Raw genomic sequence first — 24,484 nt, 5'->3', positions numbered from 1 at the left:
CTGAGAGAATCAATTTCTGTTGTGTTAAGTCCTTAAATTTGTGGTGATTTGTGAAGGCATCCCTAGGAAACAAATACAGTAAGTAAAGGGGGTCTTGACTTCAGGGATGGAGAAAGTAGGTTCCTACCTAGGTTTAAGTCTCAAGGAATGGAGGAGGGAGGAGAGGTGAGGAGAGTGAAAGAGAGACAAGGAGAGCGGCAAGTCGGGACCAACTTTCCCCGACTTGAGACAGGGTCAGGATCACCCTACATTTCTTCTCTTCCCTCACCCTCCTCCATCACTGCAAAGATGAGCCTTTGTTACCCTGGGGAGCCTGTGTTGGCTCTCCTGCCTTTTAGGCAAGAAAAAGATGAAGAGTTTTTGCCTTGCACCAGGCTGCCTGCTGATCTCTGCATAGAGCTTTGTCATTTACCATGCAGTTTCATGCTCACAATCACTTTCAACCCTGAGAAGAACCCATCTTCCTGATAAGAAAGGTGAAGCACAGAAGCACTTGCTCAAACTTATATGTGTTCGTGCTGCTCTCAATCGAAGACTCCAGATCCCATTTTATTACCATTGCACCATACAGCTGTGGACGAATAATTCTTCCGTAACAGTTAAAACAAAACCAAACCAAAACCATTTTGTGGAGTTTGTTCATGAGCACCAAAAATCACTGGAGAGTGTGTGCACTCAGCACACGCAAAGTTGTGTGTATTATCTCCCTTGTGGGGTAAACTTTGGTACAAGGATTTAGCCTTCCTTAGTTATCTTGGTTTGAGGAAATAAAAGGAAAATAAGAGTTTTGCCTGAACATATGGTGTTAAATATGCCAATATAATATTTGAAGTTTTGCACTCAATATATATAGTGTTTGAAAGCAAAGACTTTGGGCAGCTTTCGGTAGTTGTGTTTTCCGTGTTTTTCTAAACTAGCCAACCTTACAGAGGTTTAATTTTGAGAAACCAAGCTCCTAACTTCTTCATTCATAACCCCCCCCCCCTTTTTTTTTTAGACTGAGTCTCACTCTGTCTCCCAGGCTGCAGTGCAGTGGCACGATCTCGGCTCACTGCAACCTCCTCCTCCCGGGTTCAAGTGATTCTCCTGCCTCAGCCTCCTGAGTAGCTGGGACTACAGGCATGCGACACCACGCGGGGCTAATTTTTTTGTATTTTTAGTAGAGACGGGGGTTTCGCCATGTTGGCCAGGCTGGTGTTGAACTCCTAACCTCAGATGATCTGCCCGCCTCGCCTCCCAGAGTGCTGGGATTACAGGCGTGAGCCACCGCGCCCGGTCCATAACCTGGTTTTAATCATCAAGTTATAATTTTTTCCGTTCTTAGTGTGGGAGGGGGCTTGTGACAGCTACCTGGCAGTAAGTACTTAAGGCAGACATCTACATTCTTTACAGAGGGGCTTCTCACTTCCTTGGCTCCCCACTTCCTCCACACCCTGGGCAGGGACCATTTTCTCTGCAATATTTGCTATCAGCGCTGTTTCAATTCAGTTTGCTGGCCCTCTCAGTTTTTTTCCAGCTTGAAACAACACCTGAAAAGTACCTGTAAGAGATTTTGGTCGAATTCAGCGGCAATCTGGAAAATCCCTTCTCAAAATCCCTTCTGCTCATTCTTAAAAATAGTTCAGATCTCTAAGAGAACAGCAATGTAGTAAATAACATACAGGGTTTTGCCCTTCGTTGCTCTGATAAGGGCTGGCGCGGTAGAAGCGCGGAGCCTGAACACCCAGGAGACACGTGTCAGCTTGGTGAATGAAGGCTTGCGCCGGCCTGGCATCTCTGTTACGCCTAAGCGCGGATAGTATTGGCTGAATGGTAGGGGAAGGTGTGGTTGGAATCTTCCCCCAGGAAGGGAGTGACAGATACTTAGCCGCAGGGTTTCTGTGCCAGGGAGATGGCGGCTCAGTGGGCTAGGCAACGCGTGGAGAGAGCTTCCTACTCTCGGGATAAGCAAGATTGAGCCCCACAGCTGTAGGCCATGTGGGGAAGGAGGTGTGGAAGCCAGAAGCGGCGTACACGGCTGCGTGGTGCGCTCTGCGTTTTCCTGTCCTTGGAAGCCCTTTCCAAGTGTTCGTTTTACACCCACACAAACAAGACCTCAAGCGTCCCAGATACGTCAGCAGTTCATTCTGCGGGTGAAGAAAATATTGACATTTTTCAGATGAAAACTCTCCTCCTGAAAGGACCTTTGCTGAGTGCTGGGGGAGGCGGGGCGCGGGGAAGAACGGAGACCGCCCAGGAGGCTGCGGCACTCCTGGGCTAAGTCCTGCCAGGGAGCTCCCCCGTTGGGTGACGGAGGAGGTGGGGCGAGGGCAGCGCGCAGAAATAGGGCGCTGGGCGCCCGAGCGCAGCCAGCTTCCAGCACAGCCCGCGGCCCGGTGCCAGCTCCGCCGGCGACCGGTGTGCCAAAGTGCGGTGCTCCCGCAGGGAACCTGGCTCGGGGAGGGCCTCCGTGAGTCATCTGCTGAGTTGTCGCAATCGCCACCCAGAGGAAATCAGGCACCGGGCGGGGCGGGTTCCTGGCTGCGCTCGCGCGCTCTGCCCGCGCCGCGGTGTGCCTCCGCTTACCCGCAGCTCCGACCACTGGCTCGCGCTACCCAGGTCTCCGCACGCCGCGGTGGCTTCAGCCCAGACCTGGGCAGCCAGCGGAGAAAGAGTTAACTGGCAGGGGCGAGGAGGAGCCCAGGGAGGAAGGAAGGATATTGCCGTAATTCTGAAAGTTTTTTTCCTTCCTCTCTTCCCTTCGCAGAGGTGAGTGCCGGGCTCGGCGCTCTGCTCCTGGAGCTCCCGCGGGACTGCCTGGGGACAGGGACTGCTGTGGCGCTCGGCCCTCCACTGCGGACCTCTCCTGAGTGGGTGCGCCGAGTCATGGAGGGCGCAGAGCTGGCCGGGAAGATCCTTTCCACCTGGCTGACGCTGGTTCTCGGCTTCATCCTTTTACCTTCGGTCTTCGGAGTGTCTCTGGGCATCTCCGAGATCTACATGAAGATCCTAGTGAAAACTTTAGAGGTGAGTGCCGGGAGGGATGCAGCCAGCCCCACACCGCTGCGGGCTGAGAACCCGGGGGTCCAGTTCTCAAGGTCAGTGGTCGCGGGTCAGGGGTGTGTGTGCGCGCGTGTGCCTGCGTGCGTGCATTTCTGTTCCTTGCCCGCAGCAGTGCGAAAGTCAGCATCTCGGCTTCTTTCGCGGAGCTGGAGGGATCTAGGCTGGAACCACTGGACCACTCTGTTGTTTCTCTGGTCGAAGGCGAAAAAATCATTCCACTCCCTGAGCATCGTTATTATTTTACTGATTAGAATAACAACAATGCGACCAACTTTTTGTATCAGAGGATTTGCTTATATCCATTATGCAGTGCAGTTTCCGCTTCACCCGCTTGTTTTTACAGCCCCAGGTTTCAGAGGTCCTTTTGTGTACTAAGCCATCCAGTTCAGAAAGGCATCATGTTCTTCTTTATGCCCAAGATAAGAGACCAATTGCTGGATGGCAGAAAGAAATCTTATTTTATTTTAGTGGAGTCATGGAAATTTTATCTAACCAACAGCACTTGAAATGCCATTGAAAAGGTATATATTCTTTGACCTCAGGTCTCCCTACCCTCCTGTTTCCAAATCCTGCAAAGAAAAATGTTAGATGGAAGTAGGCCTGGTAGAGAACAACTGCAGCTTACTCTTAGGGTTTTATTAAGTGTCAAAAGGCTGGGTAGGGTAGGGAGGGCAAGTGCCAACCCCCTTTTACAGAGAGGGAAACTGAGAGTCAGAGATCAGTGGTTTCTTTGAATTAAGTGTTAGAAGCAGGAGTCTTTTTTTTTTAAAAAAATTTAATTATATGTATAATATGTGTGTGTGTGTGTGTGTGTATATTTAACATAAGAGACAGGGTCTTGCTATCTTGGCTAGGCTGGTCTTGAACTCCTGGCCTCAAGCAATCTTCCTGCCGTCACCTCCCAAAGTGCTGGGATTACAGGTGTGAGCCCCACGCCTGGCCAGAAACAGGCATCTCAACTGAGAAGAGGCCCTGCAGCCTAGTGGTTAGGATTAGGGACCCTGGATACAGGTTTGCTTAGATTTGGTACCAAAATTGTAGCTCTGTTTCTCAAAATGTGACCTTAGGGAGGTCATCTACTCTTGTGCCTCATTTTCTGTATCTATAAAATAGGAGTAACAATAACTCCTATTTCCATAGGGTTGTTCAAATGAGTTAAAAGGTATCAAGCACCTTAGAAGGCTGCCTGCACCTACTGTATGAATGCTTGTTGCTATTAAAAGAATAATATGATTACTGAGATTCTGGCATTCCACAGTGCCTTCTAATAAGTTTGGTTCCCATTTTTGTGACCTGTTTTCTCTCTGCCCTTAGGACGTGGCTTTATCTGCTCTTCTTTCTCAGCTAATTGGGTGGCTCCCAGGTATACATCTCTAACCCACTGGACATTGTCTTGTACTTGCTAGCCTCCTGTATTGCCCTAGACTCTTGTTTGTGGCTATTTCTTTGCCTAGACTTTGAAGTTGTATGTGATTCTTCATCCTCAGTGCTCATGTTTTTAAAGTTCTACTGTTTCTACTTGGGAGCTATTTCTCAGTTTTGAACTCTTCTTATTGACTTTACATTCTGAGCTTGGTCACATTATGCTGTGAATTTCTTAACTGCTTCCTACTGTTAGATCTTCAGAATCCTCTCCCATAGCAGATGATCCTCTTCAGCTGGTGTTCCCTCTTTCTCTGAACTCTGAAATGATTGAACTGCTCTCTCATACAGCAATGTCTTTTGGAATTTATACCCTGTGTAAGAATGGTGTAAAGGTAAATCACACCCACTGGCTTCCAGGGGCTCACTTCTGTCTGTTTTTCTTTAGTAACTCAAGGTCAGCTAAGGACGGAGGCCAGCTAGTTGCTGTCAGCCTGGCAAATTATTATACCTGATAGGATGATCTCCAGTCCAGGATCTGACTTTCAGTTTGACAGGCCAGAGATTTTAATTTTTGTCCTTCTGGATAACTCCAGAGCTGAACTCCTTGTCAATCAAACTGACAAGAATGCCAGTTTTCTAATTCTGGTGGGAGAAACCAGATAACTTGGAAACCAGGTAGGTGACACATCAGGAACCCACCCTGTCTGCTGAGACTAAGTTATTAGGTCAAAGAGATGCTTGATATATGTGGAATTTGAATACAGATTCATTGGGTGAGCCAGCTCTGATTTGTTGGTTGCGGCTGCCTGGAACTCCTATGTTTGGGAGCATCTGAGCTCATCAGGAAAGAGAGCTGTGATCCTGTAGTGATTTCTGCTTTAGGTGCAGGAGAACAGTAACCCAGGATCCTCTATCCTTCAACTAGAACAGTGTTAGATGTTTCAAAGACATTTCTGTTAGACTGGGGTTAATACGGTGGATTGCTTTTCTCAACTATAGGAATAATTCCTTAAGGGATTATGCTGATGTTTAGCATTAGAACATCTTCAGTGCTGGCCAAATACCCTGCCTTTCTGTAGATTGCATTCAAGGCCTAGCCCTTGTATCACTCCTTGGTAAATTCTTAATTGATTTAGTTGTATTTTTCTTTACATTTCATTCCCAAGAATATTCTTTGGGCTCTGATCATAATTGGATATTTCTCAAGTTTCTTTGCTTATAATTTATGTACCATTTAAAAAGATCATTTAGTTTTGTCTATTATATGTTTACTTTGACAAGTTTTACTGTCAATGGGTGACTTTCTCATGACAATAAACTCAAATTCTAGAAGTTGAAATGTGTGTAGGGTACCCTCTAAATTGCTGATTTTGGTAATTGTTACTTGTTAACTCACTGAACTTTATGCTCTTCTCTGACCCCTTCTTAACCCACTGGTTCAAGTAATTATCATTTATTGAGCACCTACTTCTATTTTCTTCTGCATTGCTGGGTATCTCTAGATGTATGCATAAGTCACTGATATGGCAAGATACTTGAGGATAAGCCTTGAATACTTAGCTTGGAATAAGTTTAGTGATTCTCCAAGCCAGTGATTTTCAAGGGATATATGATAATTTGTTGGATACATATGTTAATATTACAGCTTTATAGTCGAGAAAATTGTTTTAGGAATACAAATTATGAAGAGTGAAACTTGGCCAGGTGCGGTGGCTCACGCCTGTAATCCCAGCACTTTGGGAAGCCGAGGCAGGTGGATCACTTGAGATCAGGAATTTGAGACCAGCCTAACCAACATGGTAAAACCCCATCTCTACTAAAAATACAAAAATTAGCCAAGCATGGTGGTGTGCACCTGTAATCCCAGCTGCTCAGGAGGCTGAGGCTGAGAATCACTTGAACCCGGGAGGCAGAGGCTACAGTGAGCCAAGATCGCGCCACTGCGCTCTAGCCTGGGTGACAGAGCAAGACTCCATCTAAAAAAAAAAAAAAAAAAAAAAAAAAAAAGAAATCAGACTTAAAGCCATTTCTTTTTGGTGAATTTTGGACAGCTACCTTTTTCCCTCCAAGAGGATTTGGAAATTAGGTGGAAAGAGAACTTGGTTGATAAGTATCTTTCAACTTTCCTTGGGGGGCAGAGAATGTGGGTTGTTAGAAGCCACTTTTGTACTTTAGGACCATTTTGCTGACAGAGCTGCCTCTTTTGTGATGCCTTGAGACAGATATGTTCTGAGATACCCCTGTAAGAGATTCAGAACATCTGAAAGAGATATTCTGTCTTTGTATTTGGTTGGATCTGATTGGCTAGAGAAGCTGGCATGGTAAAAGAGAAATAGCTATTTATGGGGAGAAGCGCTGGACAGTCTGGAAAAAACTGGCCATTTCAGAGGCCTAAAATATGGAATATAGGGAAGAGGAGGCTACTTTGTGGCCTACTGTGTGGTAGGCAGCAGCTACATTATCTCTTTTGGCCTTTATGGCAACCCTTGGTATTGTCCCTGTTTTATTTTTATTTTATTTTATTTCTTTTTGTGAGACAGAGCCTCGCTCTGTCACCCAGGCTGGATGGAGTGCAGTGGCACAATCTTGGCTCACTGCAACCTCCCCCTCCCGGATTCAAGTGATTCTCCTGCCTCAGCCTCCTAAGTAGCTGGGATTACAGGCAGGAGCCATCATGCCTGGCTAATTTTTGTATTTTCAATAGAGATGGGGTTTCACTATGTTGGTCAGGCTGGTCTCTGACTCTTGTCCTCAAGTGATCTGCCCGCCTTGGCTTCCTAAAGTGCTGGGATTACAGGCGTGAGCCACCACGCCTGGCCTTGTCCCTGTTTTAGAGATGATGAAATGGATGCCCCAAGACGTTAAAGTCTCTTGTCTGATGTCTGAGATGATTACAGCCAGGAAGTGGCAGAACTGCAATTCAAATGTATATCTATCTAGCTGCAAGGCACAGGCATGTTTTTACTTTCACGGGGCATCAACCTGTAGAAGAAAAGGGTTTTCTAGTGCAAATTCCCTTAGGCACTAAATGTCTGCTTTTTCAACCTTAAACTTAAACTTTGCATATCTTTCCTTTTTTTGAGGCAGGGTCTCCCTGTCACCTAGCCTGGAGTGCAGTGTCATGATGACAGCTCACTGTAGCCTCGACCTCCTGAGCTCAAGCAATCCTCCTGAGTGGCTGGGCCCACAGACGTGTACCACCATGCCCAACTAATTTAAAACATTTTTTTTTTTTTTTGTAGAGACAAGGTTTCACCCTGATGCCCAGATTGGTTCGAACTCCTGGACTCAAGGGATTTTCCTGCCTTGGCCTCCCAAAGTATTGTGATTATAGGCATGAGCCACAGTGTCTGGCCTAAAATTTGCTTATCTTAACACAGTAATTGTGTTATGCAGGGTAGACCTTTAGAGCTATCATTTCAGGAGATGGAATGCATTCTGAAACTTGTCTGGTGCCAAAACATGGAGTGCTTTTGAGCAGATCAGGCTATTTGAGGAATATCACTGTATTAGTTTGCTGGAGCTGCCATAAGAAAGTACCACAGACTGGTGGCCTAAACAACAGAAATTTATTTTCTCAGTTCTTGTAGCTAGAGGTTCAAGATCTAGATGTCGGCAGGTTTAGCCTCATTCTGAGGCCTCTCTCCTAGGCTTGGATGTGGCCGCCTTCCAGCAAGAAGGTGTAGTATCCTCACATGGCCCTTTCTCTCTGTGCTCACATCCTTGTGTCTATTTGCATGTCCAAGTTTCCTCTTCTTACAAGGACATCAGTCAGATTGGATTAGGGCCCACCCTAAGGGCTTCTTTTTAACTTAGTCACTCTTTAAAGACCCTATCTGTAAATATAGTCACATTCTGAGGTACTGGGGGTTAGAGCTTCAACATATGAATTTCGGAGGGACATAATTCAGCCCATAACAGGCACGGAATACCAGCATTTTCCATCATATGAGCATGGAATAATGGTTCTAGTCTAAGATAACTACTATTTGTATAAAATATAAAATCACTCGCCCACAGTGAAAAAAAGTGAGTCTGAGATTAACAATGATTGTTTACAAAATTTTATTTTAATCATATCTGGTTTACTTACAAATGATAATAGGCACTAAAGCTTTAAGTAAAAAACTATGGAAACAGTTACCTCAGTTGAGAAAAGCTGAGTGGTATTAGTCCAGAGTTTGAGAACTCCTGCACTAAATCCGCAAAAGATAACAGGATGCAATCAGATTAAGACCGAGTCTTATGATTTAGTCACTTGTCACTGGAAGCTGGGAGATTGGCCTCTATTTATAGGCTGTTCTCTAAGTGCAAATGGCATGTTCTTGTTTGGCTCTGTGGGTTGTTTTGAAGGGGTCCTGACGTAGTCAGATATCATGCGTTACTCCCTGACCTTGATGTACGTTTTAGGTTATTTATTCTCTATCAGTTATGTTCTTATTTATTTGAAAAAATTTTTAACCTCTCTAGTCAACAAACTCTTTTGAGCTTAGCAATAACTGAGGTTTTTGACTTGGCATATTAATAAATCTGTCTCTGGGCTGGGTGCAGTGGGTCACACCTATAATCCCAGCACTTTGGGAGGCCGAGGCAGATGGCTCACCTGAGGTCAGCAGTTCGAGACCACACTGGACAACATAGTGAAACCCCATCTCTACTAAAAATACAAAAATTAGCCGGGTCTGGTGGTGGGTGCCTGTTGTCCCAGCTACTTGGGAGGCTGAGGCAGGAGAATCGCTTGAACCCTGGAGGTGGAGATTGCAGTGAGCCAAGATCATGCCATTGGACTCCAGCCTGGGTAACAAGAGCGAAAACTCCTTCTCAAAAAGTAAAATAAAATAAAATATAAAATGGTAGCTCACGCCTGTAATCCCAGCACTTTGGGAGGCTGAAGCCAGTAGATTGCTGAGCTCAGGAGTTTGAGTACAGTCTGGTCGACAAGGTGAAACCCGGTTTTTACAAAAAATACAAAAATTAGCTGGGAATGATGATGCGGGCCTGTGGTCCCAGCTAGTCAGGAGGCTGAGGTGGGAGGATTGCTTCAGCCCGGGAGGTCAAGGCTGCAGCAAGCCCCTGTCTCAAAAAAAAAAAATTTTGTCTCTGCCCCTTCAAGGGTGCTTATGTTCAATAATAATTATTACAATACTTTTTAGTATAAAAGCCCTTGGGATTCTCTAGAATGAGAGACTTGAAAAGTTCACTAGCAGTTTTTGAACTGTGATGTTAATAGTGAATAATTTGGGAAATGTGTAAAAAATGTATAAAGAAAAAAATAAAAAAATCACATCTGGGTACGTTTCTTTATACTCCTAGGTATATTCAAAACAAAGTGAGAGTTGTTTTCCAGTTCTTAAATTCCCTCAAATCTGTAGATCTTCATAATTGTAACATTTTCCTATGCATCTTCATAAGTAACCATGTGGACAGATCATTTTCCGTAGTTCATGATTTCTTTTTCATTCTTTTTTTTTTGTTTTTTTGTTTTTTTGAGAGAGTCTCACTCTGTTGCCTAGGCTGGAGTGCAGGTGCCCGATCTCTGCTCACTGCACCTACTTCCTCCCTGGTTCAAGCAATTCTGTTTCAGCCTCCAGAGTAGCTAGGATTACAGGCATGCGTCACCGTGCCTGGCTAATTTTTGTATTTTTAGTAGAGATGGGGTTTCGCCATGTTGGCCAGGCTAGTCTTGAACTCCTGACCTCAAGTGATCCACCCTCCTCGGCCTCCCAAAGTGCTGGGATTACAGGCATGAGCCGATCGTGCCTTAGTTAATGATTTCATCGAGTCCTTTCCAGCTTTCCAAGTCTGTGCTGCCTCTTTCTGCAAGCTTATTTCTGATGCATCTTTGAGCGTGTCCTACCCCTGAATGTCTAATTTGTTGTGAAAATAATTGTTACAGTTTACGCCCTACGTTTAGGCCCTTACATGTGTCATCTTGTTTAATGTGACAGCAACCCTATGGGATAGGATCTATTATCCTTATTTTACAATGAGGAAACGGAGGCCTATGGGGAATAAGTAATTTCAAACCCAGACATTCTTGATGCCGTGACCTGTACTCGTGCCCCCCATGCTTCACAGCCTTTTCAAGGAGTAATTTATCAGGACACCAATGCATGTGAGGCAGTTGAGAAAGGGTAAATATTGTCCTTTCCACATTTTATTAGGGTATTATCAGTAAGTGATATAAAAGTATACTTGGGACTTGGAATATTGCTATATCAGAGATTCCCTGGGGTTAGCTCTTTAGTTCAGACACTGCCAGAGCTTGATGTGTAATTTCACGTCCGTATAATCATGGTTGAAGTGTTTTATGTTGTGTCTGTGGGACAGTTTAAATTAATATTTCTTGTTTTTGAACAGTGGGCCACAATACGAATTGAAAAAGGAACCCCAAAGGAGTCGATTCTTAAAAACTCTGCTTCTATTGGTGAGTTTTCCTTTTCATTATGATTGTTACCATATTTAAATTGGGTGGATGTAAACCTACCCAATTTGAACTTGAAATATGCAGAGAGCAGTGTGTTCTATAGGGTTTGGATCTTTCATAATTCTGTCAGTGTAAAATTGCAGCTGCCAGAGTTTTCATGGACTTTTTATTGTAAAGGTGGTAGTATGTGTTAGCTCATCTATGTGTTCTTATAGGTATTGTTTTCCTTTCTAAGGGCATGTATTTGAAGATGGCTGTCTGTGGTTTTAAAGATGTAGTCAATGGCCAAAAGAAAAAAAAAAAAAGAAAGAAACAGGCTAATGGGAGTTCCTGGGAGTTAAAACCTATTATTGAGGTTTCGTTAACCAACTTGTGATTCTCAAAGTATGTTCCTCAAAGCACTCTTTTCTGCTGAAGGCTAATTGGTAATACATGAAATAAAAAATAATTTTCTTGTGAAATAAGTTTAGGAATCATCACATACTATACTTGCCTTTGGAGAGTATTAGTGCCTACTAATAAAGGCTCAGAAAAGTCCTGCAATAAAGAAACATGCTTGACCAGGTGCAGTGGCTCACGCCTATAATCCCAGCACTGTGGGAGGCTGAGGCCGGCAGGTTGCTTGGGCTCAGGAGTTCAAGACCAGCCTGGGCAACATGGCGAAACCCTGTCTCTACAAAAAATACAAAAATTAGCTGAGTGTGGTGGTGCGCACCTGTAGTCCCAGCTACTCAGAGTGGGGTCCTGAGGTGGGAGGATCACTTGAACCCTGGAAGTTGAGGCTGTAGTGAGCTGTGATCATGCCACTGCACTCTGGCCTGGGCAATACAGTGAAACCTCATTTAAAGAAAAAAAAGTCAAACTATCAAATACTTTACTGGAAGGAATTTATCTTCTGGAAGCTTTTCTAAAAGGAATTGTAGAAATTGTATTCTGTAGTGAGTTTTGGAAATAACAAAATATTTGACTGAAAACATTGGAGTATTTTTGTATAATCGGATTATGATTTTCAAATGATTGAAGCAACTAGTAGAGCTTCATGGTGTATACTTAAACACCCAAATATTATCACCAATCACATTTTTACCAAGTCTGGATATTTCTGGCTATATTTTATCCTTTTTTTTAACTGCCAGATACCTTCTCTGAAATATAGCAGCTCTATCATTTAAAAAAAATTATTCTGGGTTCATTAAAAAATGTATGTCCTTATGATTTAAGGAAAGAACAAACTTTGTTGCTGGTTTTCTGTTGTGCTTGGTGAGACTCTGAGCTGTTGATCTTGAGAGAAAATCAGTGGGCCTTAATAGATTGGGGTGATTGTGGTACATGTTTTGGGCCATGAATTTTAATTTAATTTAATTTTCTTATTTAAATTAAATTAAATTAATTAAATTTTCTGCTTTTGAGACAAAGTCTCCCTCTGTCCCCCAGGCTGGAGTGCGGTGGCGAGATGTCGGCTCACTGTAACCTCTGCCTCCCAGGTTCAAGTGATTTTCCTGTCTCAGCCTCCTGAGTAGCTGGGACTACAGGCGTGCGCCACCATGCCTGGCTAATTTTTGTATTTTTAGTAGAGACAGGGTTTCACCATGTTGGCCAGGCTGGTCTCAAACTACTGACCTCAAGCGATCCTCCCACCTTGGCCTCCCAAAGTGCTGGGATTACAGGCATCAGCCATTGCACCCGGCCCAGCCATGAGTTTTAAAGGACACAAAGTATTTCAATTTGGCAGGTGATGGGATTAAAAAATCAGTAGATGAGAGGGTCTAGTAGCGTGGGTTTAGTGTTTTTTTTTTTTTTGCCTATACAGAAATGAGAACTTTTTGAATATTTATACTTGTTGGATTACTATTTTTATTATAATCTTTGTCAAATATCTGCTTTTTCTGTTTTTGATCTTTTGTCTTTTCTATGGTGTCTCCAGGAAAGAATGGAAGTGAACAGGAGGAGAAAATAGAAATCATAGTATTTTAGAGTAATGCTGATACCCGCAAAATTTGTCATATTTCATTCAGAGTGTCTACCCTTCCTTGTAGCCTGTGAAATTGGAAATTGACTCTCACAGTTATTGAACAACTGCAACATGTAGGGCTGACAAAGGATCCAAAGTTGATTAAGACATAGTCCCTGTGGGGAGATAGGCATTGGACAGACCACTGTGATAAATACTGAAATAGGTGCATAAGCAAAGGACAGTGTGAGATCTAATTTCGGCTCTGATATGTACTGCTTTCGTCTCTGCTAATCCCACAGCTGTGCATGGTATGCAACTTTGCTCCCCTCCTGATTTCGTGCTTGGGCATCCAGGGGTACTTAGTACCAGGGGTATTAAGTAAGGGGTGTGTGCCCTGTTGATACATACTAGTATTTGGAGTCATCTGAGAAGTAGTGTCACAATCCTAGACAGACTGATAGAGGGTGATGATGAAACATTGAGTACTTGTGTGCTTGGCTGGTGCAGTTTTTGGCCTTGAGAGCACCATGTCTCTGTACCAAAGTTTAGGCAAGGGTCACAGGCAGGCCAAGGACCCCAGGAGTGTGGGTACAATTTTGAGGTGTGTCTGAATGATATAGTCCTGAAAATAGATTTTGAGGAGCTGAGAGGGAGAGTTATGCTTATTTTCTGCACTGAAAAACTTCCTTCTACTGCTCTTTTTTTTTTTTTTTTTTTTTGAGATGGAGTCTTGCTCTGTCACCCAGGCTGGAGTGCAGTGGCAGGATCTCGGCTCATTGCAAGCTCCGCCTCCCAGATTCCCGCCATTCTCCTGCCTCAGCCTCCCGAGTAGCTGGGACTACAGGTGCCCGCCACCACGCCCAGCTAATTTTTTGTATTTTTAGTAGAGACGGGGTTTTACCGTGTTAGCCAGGATGGTCTCGATCTTCTGACCTTGTGATCTGCCCGCCTTAGCCTCCCAAAGTGCTGGGATTACAGGCATGAGCTACTGCGCCTGGCCTCTGCTGCTCTTTCATTTAGTGAAACACATTTTTTTTTTTGAAATGCATTTCAAGTCTCCCTTCCCAGTTAAATCCCTCTCGCATTGTATTTCTTCTGTGCTTTTATTGAATAAGCCAACTGAAAGCTGAGCCTAGGCAAATTATTATCTTTGTGGTTAAATAATTATCTTCTGTCTTTAGCCATATTCTGCTGTGTCTTTTATTTAAAAGCTATTTAATTTGTTGAACTTCAGATATGATTATGGGTAAATCTCGTTAAGAAGCTCTGTTATTGCACTTTCACCTTCCTCTTCTTCTTCCCTTTTTTTTTTTTTTTTTTTGAGATGGGGTCTGGCTGTATGGTGCCAAATTCCTGGCCTCAAGCAATCCTCCTGCCTCAGCCTCCCAAAGTGCTGGGATTACAGCCATGAGCCATAGTGCCGGGCCATATCTTAACTCTTCTAAGCTTAAGGACTTTTCCTCATTGTTAACACAAAGAAAAAGGTAAATCTTTTTCCCCACTTCAAGTAACTCTGTTATTCTGAGCATTAAACTTCAGTGGAGATTATAGTTACCCTTCTACCCTAGTTTTGTCCCCTGAAAGCAGAAGTGCTGGAGCCACAGCATAGAAGGCTAGCACAAGAAAATACAGGAATAATGGCTCGTTTGCTTCTTTTTATCAGCTGTGCTTTGGTTGCTCCAGCCATAGGACAAATGCATCTCCTTGGACCCTGGGACTTGGTCTGACTGAGATCTTAGCAACTTTTATTTTAGCCTGTTTTAAATATACAAAGGATCGTTTGACTTTTAAGAGGCACCAGCCTTACTCTTTGGGCATCTGATTTCCAGGGATTATGATGCTGTTAGGTTGGAGTTTGAATCGGCTCATAGCTTTGGTAGTAATTGTGATTAATATTAGTAATTATGTAATTTTAGTGACTCAAGATGAATTGTACTCTAATTGCATTATGACACTAGGACATTTTAAATGATTACCATGAAAAGTCACCAAGCATGAATAAAGGCCTCCATTTACCTGGGAGTGAGTCATAAACACCACAAATACATAAAGGCGGTGGCTTGTCATTTTGGCATTGTTCCCTTAGAGGCTGATGCTGGCGTGACTCAGCATTGTTGGCCACAAAGTGCATGCAACCACTGCAAGTCTTACCCCATGCCCTGCTCCAGCGGCACCACACACGGAGACTGTGGTCACATGGCCTGCTGTTGATTTAGCTCCTGTGCTAAATTTCTCTCTGCCTTGTATCTCATGCCCCCAAGTCTCTGCCCCTTTGCCCACCTAAACACTCAAAAAGGAGAAGGTACTAAGGTGAAATTTCAGTTGCTATACCTATTTGGAGAGAATTCAGGTTGCCTAACATGGCCCTCTAATTTTACTTTGGGAATTTTTTTCTGTGAGGCAATTGACTAACTACTTGAAATCCTGTATACATTGATTATATGAACATTAATAAAATCTTATACATTCACAGAAAATATGGGATCATATTTTGTGACAGAAGTTTGAGAAATATCAAGTCAGGTGGGGTCGTGCATGCCTGTACTCCCAGATACTTGAGAGGCTGAAGGGGGAGGATCTGGAGTTTGAGTGTAGCCAGGGCAAAATAGTGAGACCCATCTGAAAAAAAAAAAAAAAAGAAAATTGAGGAATATTTTTATATACTTATTTTGTTTTGGACAGGCCATTTTTGATAGTTTAAATTAGCTAACTTGATTTTATGGTGTAAACTCTGTGAATACAAACCAGTATGTGTTGCCCTCAAGAATATGAAGTGTAATGCATGTAATGGGGTTACCTTATTGCTAAAATACAGGAACTTGTCTAGCTACTTGTAGAGAGCAACATAATTCAGTTATGGGGTTGGAAGGATTATAGGTCGGGGCTTTCTTTTTTATTTTGCGTGTGTGTGTGTGTATATATATATGAAATATTATGTATTAGTATGTGAAATATATATTATTAGTACATTATATTATTATTATTTTTTTAAGACAGGGTCTCACTCTATCACCCAGGCTAGAGTGCAGTGGGGCAATCTTGGCTCACTGCAACCTCTGCCTCCCGGGTTCCAGCAATTCTCCTGCCTCAGCCTCCTGAGTAGCTGGAATTACAGGGTGCGACACCATGCCTGGCTAATTTTTGTATATATTTATTATTATTATTATTATTATTATTATTATTATTATTGAGATGGAGTCTGGCTCTGTTGCCCAGGCTGGAGTGCAGTGGTGTGATTTCGGCTCACTGAAACCTCTGCCTCCTGGGTTCAAGAGATTCTCCCACCTCAGTCTCCTAAGTATCTGGGATTACAGGCATGCACCACCAAACCTGGCTAATTTTTGTATTTTTAGTAGAGATGGGGTTTCACCATGTTGGCCAGGCTGGTCTCAAACTCCTGACCTCAAATGATCCACCTGCCTCAGCCTCCCAAAGTGTTGGGATTACAGGTGTGAGCCACCACGCCTAGCCCATTTTTTAATTTTTAAATAGAGATGAGGTCTCACTATGTTGCCCAGGATGGTCTTGAACTCCTCAGGATGGTCTTAAGTGATTCTCCTGCCTTGGCCCCCTAGGTGCTAGGATTGCAGGTGTGAGCCACCATGCCCAGCTGTGTTTTTCTTTTTCTTTTTTTTCAAATATATTTTAAAGAATTGAAAAAATATACAGATAGGTTTCACCATGTTGCCCAGGCTGGTCTTGAACTCCTGGGCTCAAGCAATCCATCTGCATCCGTCTCCCAAAGTGCTGGGATTACAGCCATGAGCCCCCACACCCAGCTGAGTTTTTCTTTAGCATGGCCAAATGTCCCCCTGCTTGCATTAGTCCATCCCTATTTGTGAATATTGTGTCTGATGATGATGATGATGATGATGATGATGACAATTTTCAGACATACACAAAAGTAGAGAAAATAGTAAATGAGCCCCATATCACGAGATTCAACATTTGTCGAGATTTTGCCATGCTTGATTCATTTATCAACGCTCTCATTTTTTTGGTAAAGTTTTAAAATTTAGATACAAAATCTCATGTCTTTTAATGCATAAAGGACTTTTTCAAATAACCACAATGCTATTATCCCTTTAGCAAACAATAATTTCTTAATATCATCTAATATATTGTCCATATTTAGATTTCCCTAACAGTCTCAAAATGTCTTTATAATTGATTTGTTTGAAATGAATTTCAGTCATGGTTCACAAAAACATTTATTTTTTAATTTTTTGCAGTGCTTTAAGTTGGAAATATGGAAGTTTTTTGTGGGGGCAGGGGTGCAATTTTATTTCTTGGAACAAAAATTACTTAATAGCAACTGATTCTGATAAAACTCACTAGAGTACTGTGCATTTTAATCTTTACATCTTAACATAGCTCTGTAGAAGGCAAAAGTTTGATTGTTAGGTTAGTCATCTGTATTTCTTTTACGTACAATATTATAAAAATTTAGTTCAATCACTTTGGAGAGCAATTTGGCAATACTTAGGAAAGTTAAAGACCAGAAAATTACACAACAACCCAACAATTCTATATCTCCTAAAATATCAAATGTACCCAGAGCCTCAGCATATATGTATTAGGTGACTTGTTACACGTGTTTACAGCCAGTGAAAATGTGGAGACAATCCATCAGGAGGAAAGTTAATATGTAAGCTGATTTATTTATACTGTACAGCAGTTAAACTGAATTAACTGGACTTACATGGAAAGAAAAAGGAGATGAATTTCAAACCATATTGAGAGAAAAGAAAATATATAGTATAATAACATTTATTTAAAATTTAGAATCACAAATAGATACTATACATTTATGTGAATATATAATATATGCATGGAAATTATATATACTATAGGGCAGTATATTGCGCCTGGCTGGGACAGGTTATCTTCAGGAGGGAGAGCAAGAGGTGGTGAGGAGGGGCTTTAACTGTATTTATAATTTTTTTTCTTTAAAATATACCTGGGCTGCGCGCAGTGGCTCATGCCTGTAATCCCAGCACTTTGGGAGGCTGAGGCGGGCGGATCACGAGGTCAAGAAATCGAGACCATCCTGGCCAACATGGTGAAACCCGGTCTCTACTAAAAATACGAAAATTAACTGGGCGTGGTGGTGCGCACCTATAGTCCCAGCTACTCAGGAGGCTGAGGCAGGAGAATCGCTTGAACCTGGGAGGCGGAGGTTGTAGTGAGCCGAGATTGCGCCACTGCACTCCAGCCTGGGAGACAGAGTGAGACTCCATCTCGGAAAAAAAAAAAAAAAAAAAATCTATCTATCTATCTATCTATCTATCTATCTATCTGAAGCAAATATGACAATGAGTATTTTTTTTCTTGTTAAACTCATCTTTGGGGGGTTAAATTTATATTGTAAACATAAAAAAGAGAAAACCCCAACCCAATAAAACATCAGTAGTCATTCAGCTAATGTTTATTCTGACAATTAGAACTAGTTATATATGAATGGAAGATAGGTACCTTCTTGGGATGTGATTTGATGGTTATCTGCTCCAAAACACAGCTCCATTCAGCCTGACCAGTGCCTGGAATTGAAACTCAAACCTATGGAACAAAGGAGTTTTTAATAAAAATACATTACCTCTTAGAGCTGGCTTTCTCAACCTCAGCACTACTGATACTTTGGATTGGGTAATTCTTTGTCGTGGGCAACAGTCCTGTACAATGTGAGATGTTTAGCAGCATCTCTGGCCTCTACCCAGTAGATGACAGACAGTAGTAGCACACTCCCATTCGTGACAACCAACAATGTGTGCAGACATTGCCAGTTGTCCCCTGGGGGCACTTCTCTCTCCTTCCCTCACCCCACCCCTGCTCATTTGTGAATCACTGCTCCTAGAGAAGAATGCATTAGTGTATTGGTCCCCACTATCGTTAGCGTGATTTTAGTTTTCTAACAAATAGGCCCTTGAAGGAGCAGAATTTGATGCTACAGTTTTTGGTGGTTGATTTGGGAAGAATAGAATGACAAAGTAAGGCATAGGTGGGGGTGCTTAGATGAGCAGCAGGATTAGCAGATGGTGGAAGAGGAGGCAGGTTCCTTAAGGAAAGGTAGGAAGCAGACAAAGAAATCTTCCTTCAAACTTTGCCTCATAATCTAATGAGAATATACTGGTCTATTTTGGAGGGAGCTTTACTTAAAGTGGATTAGAGACTGGCATATAACTGTGCTTTATGGACTGAATGTCTATGTCCCCCCCTTCCCAAATTGATATGTTGATATGTTGATCCTAACACCCAAAGTGATGGTATTAGGAGGTGGGGCCTTTGGGAGGTAATTAAGTCATGAAGGTAGAACCATAATGAGTGGGATTAGTGCCCTTATAAATACGGGCCCCAGGGAGTTGTCTAGCCCCTTCCATCATGTGAGGACACAGTGAGAAGATAGCCATCTGGAAATCGGAAAGAGAGCCCTCACCAGAACCTGACCCCACTGGCCCCCTGATCTTGGACTTCTAGCCTCCAGACCTGTGGGAAAATGAATTTCTGTTTTTTGTAAGCTACCCAGGCTATGGCACTCTGTTATAGCAGCCTGAAGTGACTAAGGCAGTGCTCTAAACCTCTGAAAGTAAATGACTTAGCATTTAACTTTGACCACTGATGAATGAGCAGGATGAAGTGGTTCTGGCAGGAAATGAGAAGGTAAAAGGTCAGATCAGAGCTATGGTCCTACGTAACTGCATTGCGAAGTGATGGGTGTGAAGAGAGGGAATTAAGCCTTGAATCACAGAAAGGAAGGCTCCCATCTAAGGAAAGTAGCTAGGACATTCATAAAATGTCTTGAATTATTTTTTAGATTGTTTTTCTTTTCGAATAGTAGTAACAACGTGGATAGTATTCCTATGCCTTACCTCTATTTTCAGTGAAACTAGTTAAAAAAAATGTAACTAAGCAGTTTTAAAATTTTCTGTCTCTAGCACTAACTGCTGAAGGTCTGGTTGGTGATTTAGCTGCATTAGTCCAAAACCCCTCAGCAGCTTGGAAGAGGGTACCTGCATCTCAGAGTTGTGGAGGATTGAAAAAGTTGAGTGAGGACTGAGATTCAAAGATTATTTGAGGCCGGGCATGGTGGCTCATGCCTGTAATCCCAGCACTTTGGGAGGCTGAGGCAGGTGGATTGCTTGAGCCCAGGGGTTCAAGACCAGCCTGGGCAACATGGTGAAACCCTGTCTCTACAAAAACTACAAAAAATAGTCAGACATGGTGACTCAGGAGTCTGAGGTGGGAAGATCTCTTGAGCCCGGGAGGTCAAGGGTGCAGAGAGCTGAGATCGCACCACTGCACTCCAGCCTGGACGACAGAGTGAGAGCCTGTCTCAAAAAAAAAATAAATAAATAAAATAAAATAAAATAAAATAAAATAAAATAAATTATTTGAGAGGGAGAAGATAATAGGATCAGACAATAGTCCCTTATAGTCAACTCAAGAATACATAGCCTTTTATTTATTTATTTAGGGAGACAGGGTCTCCCTCTGTTGCCTAGGCTAGAGTGCAGTGGTAAGGATCACTGCTCACTGTAGCCTTGACTTCCCAGGCTCAAGCTGTCCTCCCACCTCATCCTCCTAAATAGCTGGGAGACTACAGGTATGCACTACCAAGCCTGGCTATTTTTTTCCTTTTTGTAGAGGCGGGGTCTCATTATGTTGTCCAGCCTGGTCTCGAACTCTTGGGCTCAAGTGATCCTCTTGCCTTGGCCTCCCAGAGTGCTCAGATTAAAGGCTGGCTGCCTTATTTATTTAGGGAAGTTCTCTTTACTGTTGATAGAAGCAGACCTCTTAGCCAGTATCTACCACATTGAAAATACAGCTTGTCATTTTAGAAGTATTCCCCAAACCAGGCTCCCCACCCTCTGCATATCTCCTGGTCTCTTTATCCCCCAGAGAAAAATCCCAATCAAAACTCCAAAGCTTCTTTATTTTGTTTCTATCTTTTAGGCAAGAACCTGTCAATAATAATAATCATAATCACCACCATTTTTTAAACATTGGCCCCACTGTTCCATATTATTTATTATATATGAGGGGGTCTTGTTAATCATGATTTTACTTGCTCTACATTGCATGGCTGGTCAAAGGCAGCTTGAAAAGAATCCCAGTTTGTCTGTTCTACTCAAAAGCCCCTGTTACCACTTTCTACTACTGTCTTACTATGCCTTCCTTACTAGCTCCTCTGGTCCATACTTTCTGATTCTCCTCTTGATGTTTAAGGTGACTCCTCTTCTACACATGGAATGGAATGGAAGCTCCCTCTTTTTTTTTTTTTTTTTTGAGATGGAGTCTTGCTGTGTCACCTAGGCTGGAGTTCAGTGGTGTGATCTCGGATCACTGCAACCTTTGCCTCCCGGGTTCAAGTGATTCTCCAGCCTCAGCCTCCTGAGTAGCCAGGACTATAGGTGTACGCCACCATGCCTGGCTAATTTTTGTATTTTTAGTAGAGACTGGGTTTTGCCATGTTGGCCAGGTTGTTCTCAAACTCCTGACCTCAGGTGATCCACCTGCCTTGGCCTCCCAAAGTGCTGGGATTACAGGTGTGAGCCACTGCGCCTGGCCTCCTCTTCTGAGAGTTGGCTTTGTCACTGTGACATAATAAGAAATATGTATTGAACTTCTGCTCCCTCTCCCGTTCCTGTCACATAGGTCCTAAAACCTTTGGCATCTCTGCAGTGATAAGTGATAGTGTCTTTGTGTATGCTGATGAGATGACTGGTGGCTGGGAGCTCCTGGATAGATAGCCTCAGGATGGTGGCTGATTGCCAGGGGAGCCAAACATGTGATTACAGGGTTGGAACTTTCAGCTCCCCTCCATATTGCTCCCCAAAGGGCAATGATTAAATCGATCATGCTGATGTCATGAAGCTTCCATAAAAACTAAAAAATACAGGGCTTAGAGAACTTTCAGGTTGTTGAACACATCCAGGTGCCTGGTGGGAGGTGCACCCCAGCTTCATGGGAACAGAAGCTTCTGTGCTAGGGACCCTTCTGAACCTTGTCGTCAGTGCAGTATTCATCTGGCTGTTCATTTGTGTGCTTTAAAATATCCTTTGTAATACATCAGCACTAGTAAGTAAAGTGTTTCCCTGAGTTCTGTGAGCCATTCTAGCAAATGACTGAACCTGAGGAAGGGACTATGGGAACGCTCAATTTATAGCTGGTAGATCAGAAGTACCAAAGGCTTGGACTTGCAATTGGCACCTGAAGTGGAGGTGGTCTTGTAGAACTGAGCCCTTCATTTGTGGAATTTGACTCTAACTCCAGGTAGATAGTGTCAAAATTTAATTGAATTATGGGACATCTAGCTGGTGTCGAAGAATTGTTTGGTGTGGGAGAAAAACCCACACATCTGGGGTCACAGGAGTGTTCTGTGTTTTGGTGAGAGTATAGTAGAAGAAAAGTCAGTTTGTTTTTTTCTTATTATATAGTCACTTACCAGGAAGCTCCTAACAGTTTGTCCTTATCAATGAAATTTTTGAAGAAACAAATCTATTAAGAATATTTAGCATTACAATCAAAGATACCATACATAAATACCAAACCACAAGGCTGACATTTTAAGTGAATTAATGGTTCATTTGACAGTGGAGTTTTATGAATGCTTCTGTGCTGTGGGATTTCTTGTTTAATCAAGTTAGCTGTATCCAAATCAACAGAGTTAATGTGGGCTGCCAGCCAAGATGTAGGTCAAGAGTGGGTTGTTAAAATGTTAGTCGTTAAAATGAAACTCTGTTAAGACCATTCTGGCCAACATGGTGGAACCCTGTCTTGACTAAAATACAAAAAAATAGCCGGATATGGTGGTGCACAGCTGTAATCCCAGCTACTTGGGAGGCTTAGGTATGAGAATCACTTCAATCCAGGAGATGGAGGTTGCAGTGAGTTGAGATTGCACCACTGCACTCCAGCCTGGGTGACACAGTGAGACTCAGTCTCAAGAAAAAAAAGAAAAAGAAACAAACAAAAAAGGGAACTCTGCCTGTTATTCTCAACGCTAACTGTCAGTTATTCTCTGACAGTTATATATATAACTCTGCCTGTTATTCTCAACGCTAACTGTCAGTGCTAACTGACAATTGATTAGTGTCCTCAGCTCCACCCCATCCCCATTTATGCATCAAAACTCACAGTTAATTATGTGGCTAATATTTATATTTGGGGTTAAAATTTTCCTATTTTATAATCAGCATTGATTATTTTGTAAGTTTTTGGAGAACTACTGGAATATGCAATGATGAAAAAAGAACTAGATTTTCTCATCTACGGTTCTCAAAAAAAAAAAAAAAGTAAATCTATTGCTTCTAGCCTAGTATTTGTCTTAGTCCACTCAGGCTGCTATAACAAAATACCATAGAGTGGGTGGCTTATAAACAACAAACACTGATTTTTCACAGTTCCGGAGGCTGGAAAGCCCAAGATCAAGGCCCAGCTTCCTGGTTTGTACAGGGCTGTCCTTTTGCTGTAACCTCACATGATGGGAGGAGTGAGGGATCTTTTTAGGACCTTTCTTATAAGGGCAATAGTCCCATTCATGAGGGCTCCACCCTCATGGTCTAATTACCTCCCAGAGGTCCCACCTCCAAATACTCTGACATTGGGGATTAGGTTTCAACACACTAGTCTTGGCAGATGCAAACATTTAGTCTATGGCAGTACATTTAACTTGGTTTTGATAACTGAGAGATGCTAGCAGAAAATTACTCAGTTATAAAAAAGGGGAGGGGTACAAATTATTCTATTACAAATGTGCAAACCATGTAGAAATGGGAGTATTGAAGTTACCTTTATTTTAGTAAAGCTTTTGATTCTATTCTAATCCCAATAACAGGGTCAGCAAATCCATTCTGCCTGTTCCCTTGCCATCATCCTGGAAGACATCACTAGTTGATGAAGTTTGACTCTAACTTAGGGGTATCCAGTCTTTTGGCTTCCCTAGGCCACATTGGAAGAAGCATTGTCTTGGGCCACACATAAAATACACTAACACTAACAATAGCTGATGAGCTTAAAAAAAAACTGCAAAAAAATTTCATAATGTTTTACTGTTGAATGTGGCCCAACACACATTTATATGCAGCCCACAGGCCATGGGTTGGACAAGATGCCCTAAACCATGATATGTCCTCAGAACTCTTTCATGCAATCCAGCAGACAGCTACTCATGTCTCATTGTTTTGGAGTTGGCCTTTGCACTACCTCTGATCTGGAGGATAGACAGGGGTTCTCACGCTGTGTACCAGAGAGGGTCACTAACTGAGAGTTGGGGAACATGTTGAGTAGCTGGGTTTTGGCATGCATTTGATTTTATTGTTTGAGGTAGTATTGATGAATTTGACATAATGTAAAGGGCAATGAAGTTGATTGGAGACTCAGAGTTTTAAACAATGTAGGAAACCGGAATAGAATTTAAAGTCATCTTGACTGGGTGTGGTGGCTCATGCCTGTGATCCCAGCACTTTGGGAGGCCGAGGCAGGTGAATCACCTGAGGTCAGGAGTTCAAGACCAGCCTGGCCATCATGGTGAAATCCCATCTCTACTAAAAATACACAAAATTAGCCGGGCATGGTGGTGCATGCCTGTAATCTCAGCTACTAGGGAGACTGAGGTAGGAGAATCACTTGAATTGGGGAGGCGGAGGTTGCAGTGAGCCAAGATCATACCACTGCACTCCAGCCTAGGCGACACAGCA

The 24,484-nt window shown here is 42.8% G+C and overlaps 1 protein-coding gene across 20 annotated transcripts in view; it reads left to right on the top strand.

Moving 5' to 3' along the window:
• The window catches only part of GPAT3 (glycerol-3-phosphate acyltransferase 3), a 118,709-nt gene that overhangs the window by 46,794 nt on the left and 47,431 nt on the right, over positions 1 to 24,484 (top strand). For 10 of the 20 annotated variants that reach the window (XM_054682878.1, XM_063808807.1, XM_063808806.1 and 7 more), the window contains 2 exons: positions 2,747 to 3,006; positions 10,768 to 10,834. In XM_054682878.1, coding sequence (XP_054538853.1) covers positions 2,747 to 3,006; positions 10,768 to 10,834 — 327 coding nt within the window. Of the gene's footprint in view, positions 1 to 1,717; positions 2,133 to 2,181; positions 2,599 to 2,746; positions 3,007 to 10,767; positions 10,835 to 24,484 lie in introns of those variants that run through there. The other 10 variants (XM_054682879.2, XM_054682880.2, XM_063808810.1 and 7 more) reach the window with 10 other exon arrangements.

Source organism: Pan troglodytes, chromosome 3, assembly GCF_028858775.2.
Source record: "Pan troglodytes isolate AG18354 chromosome 3, NHGRI_mPanTro3-v2.0_pri, whole genome shotgun sequence".
Lineage (NCBI taxonomy): Eukaryota > Metazoa > Chordata > Mammalia > Primates > Hominidae > Pan > Pan troglodytes.
This window is presented reverse-complemented; position numbering and strand designations above follow the sequence as displayed.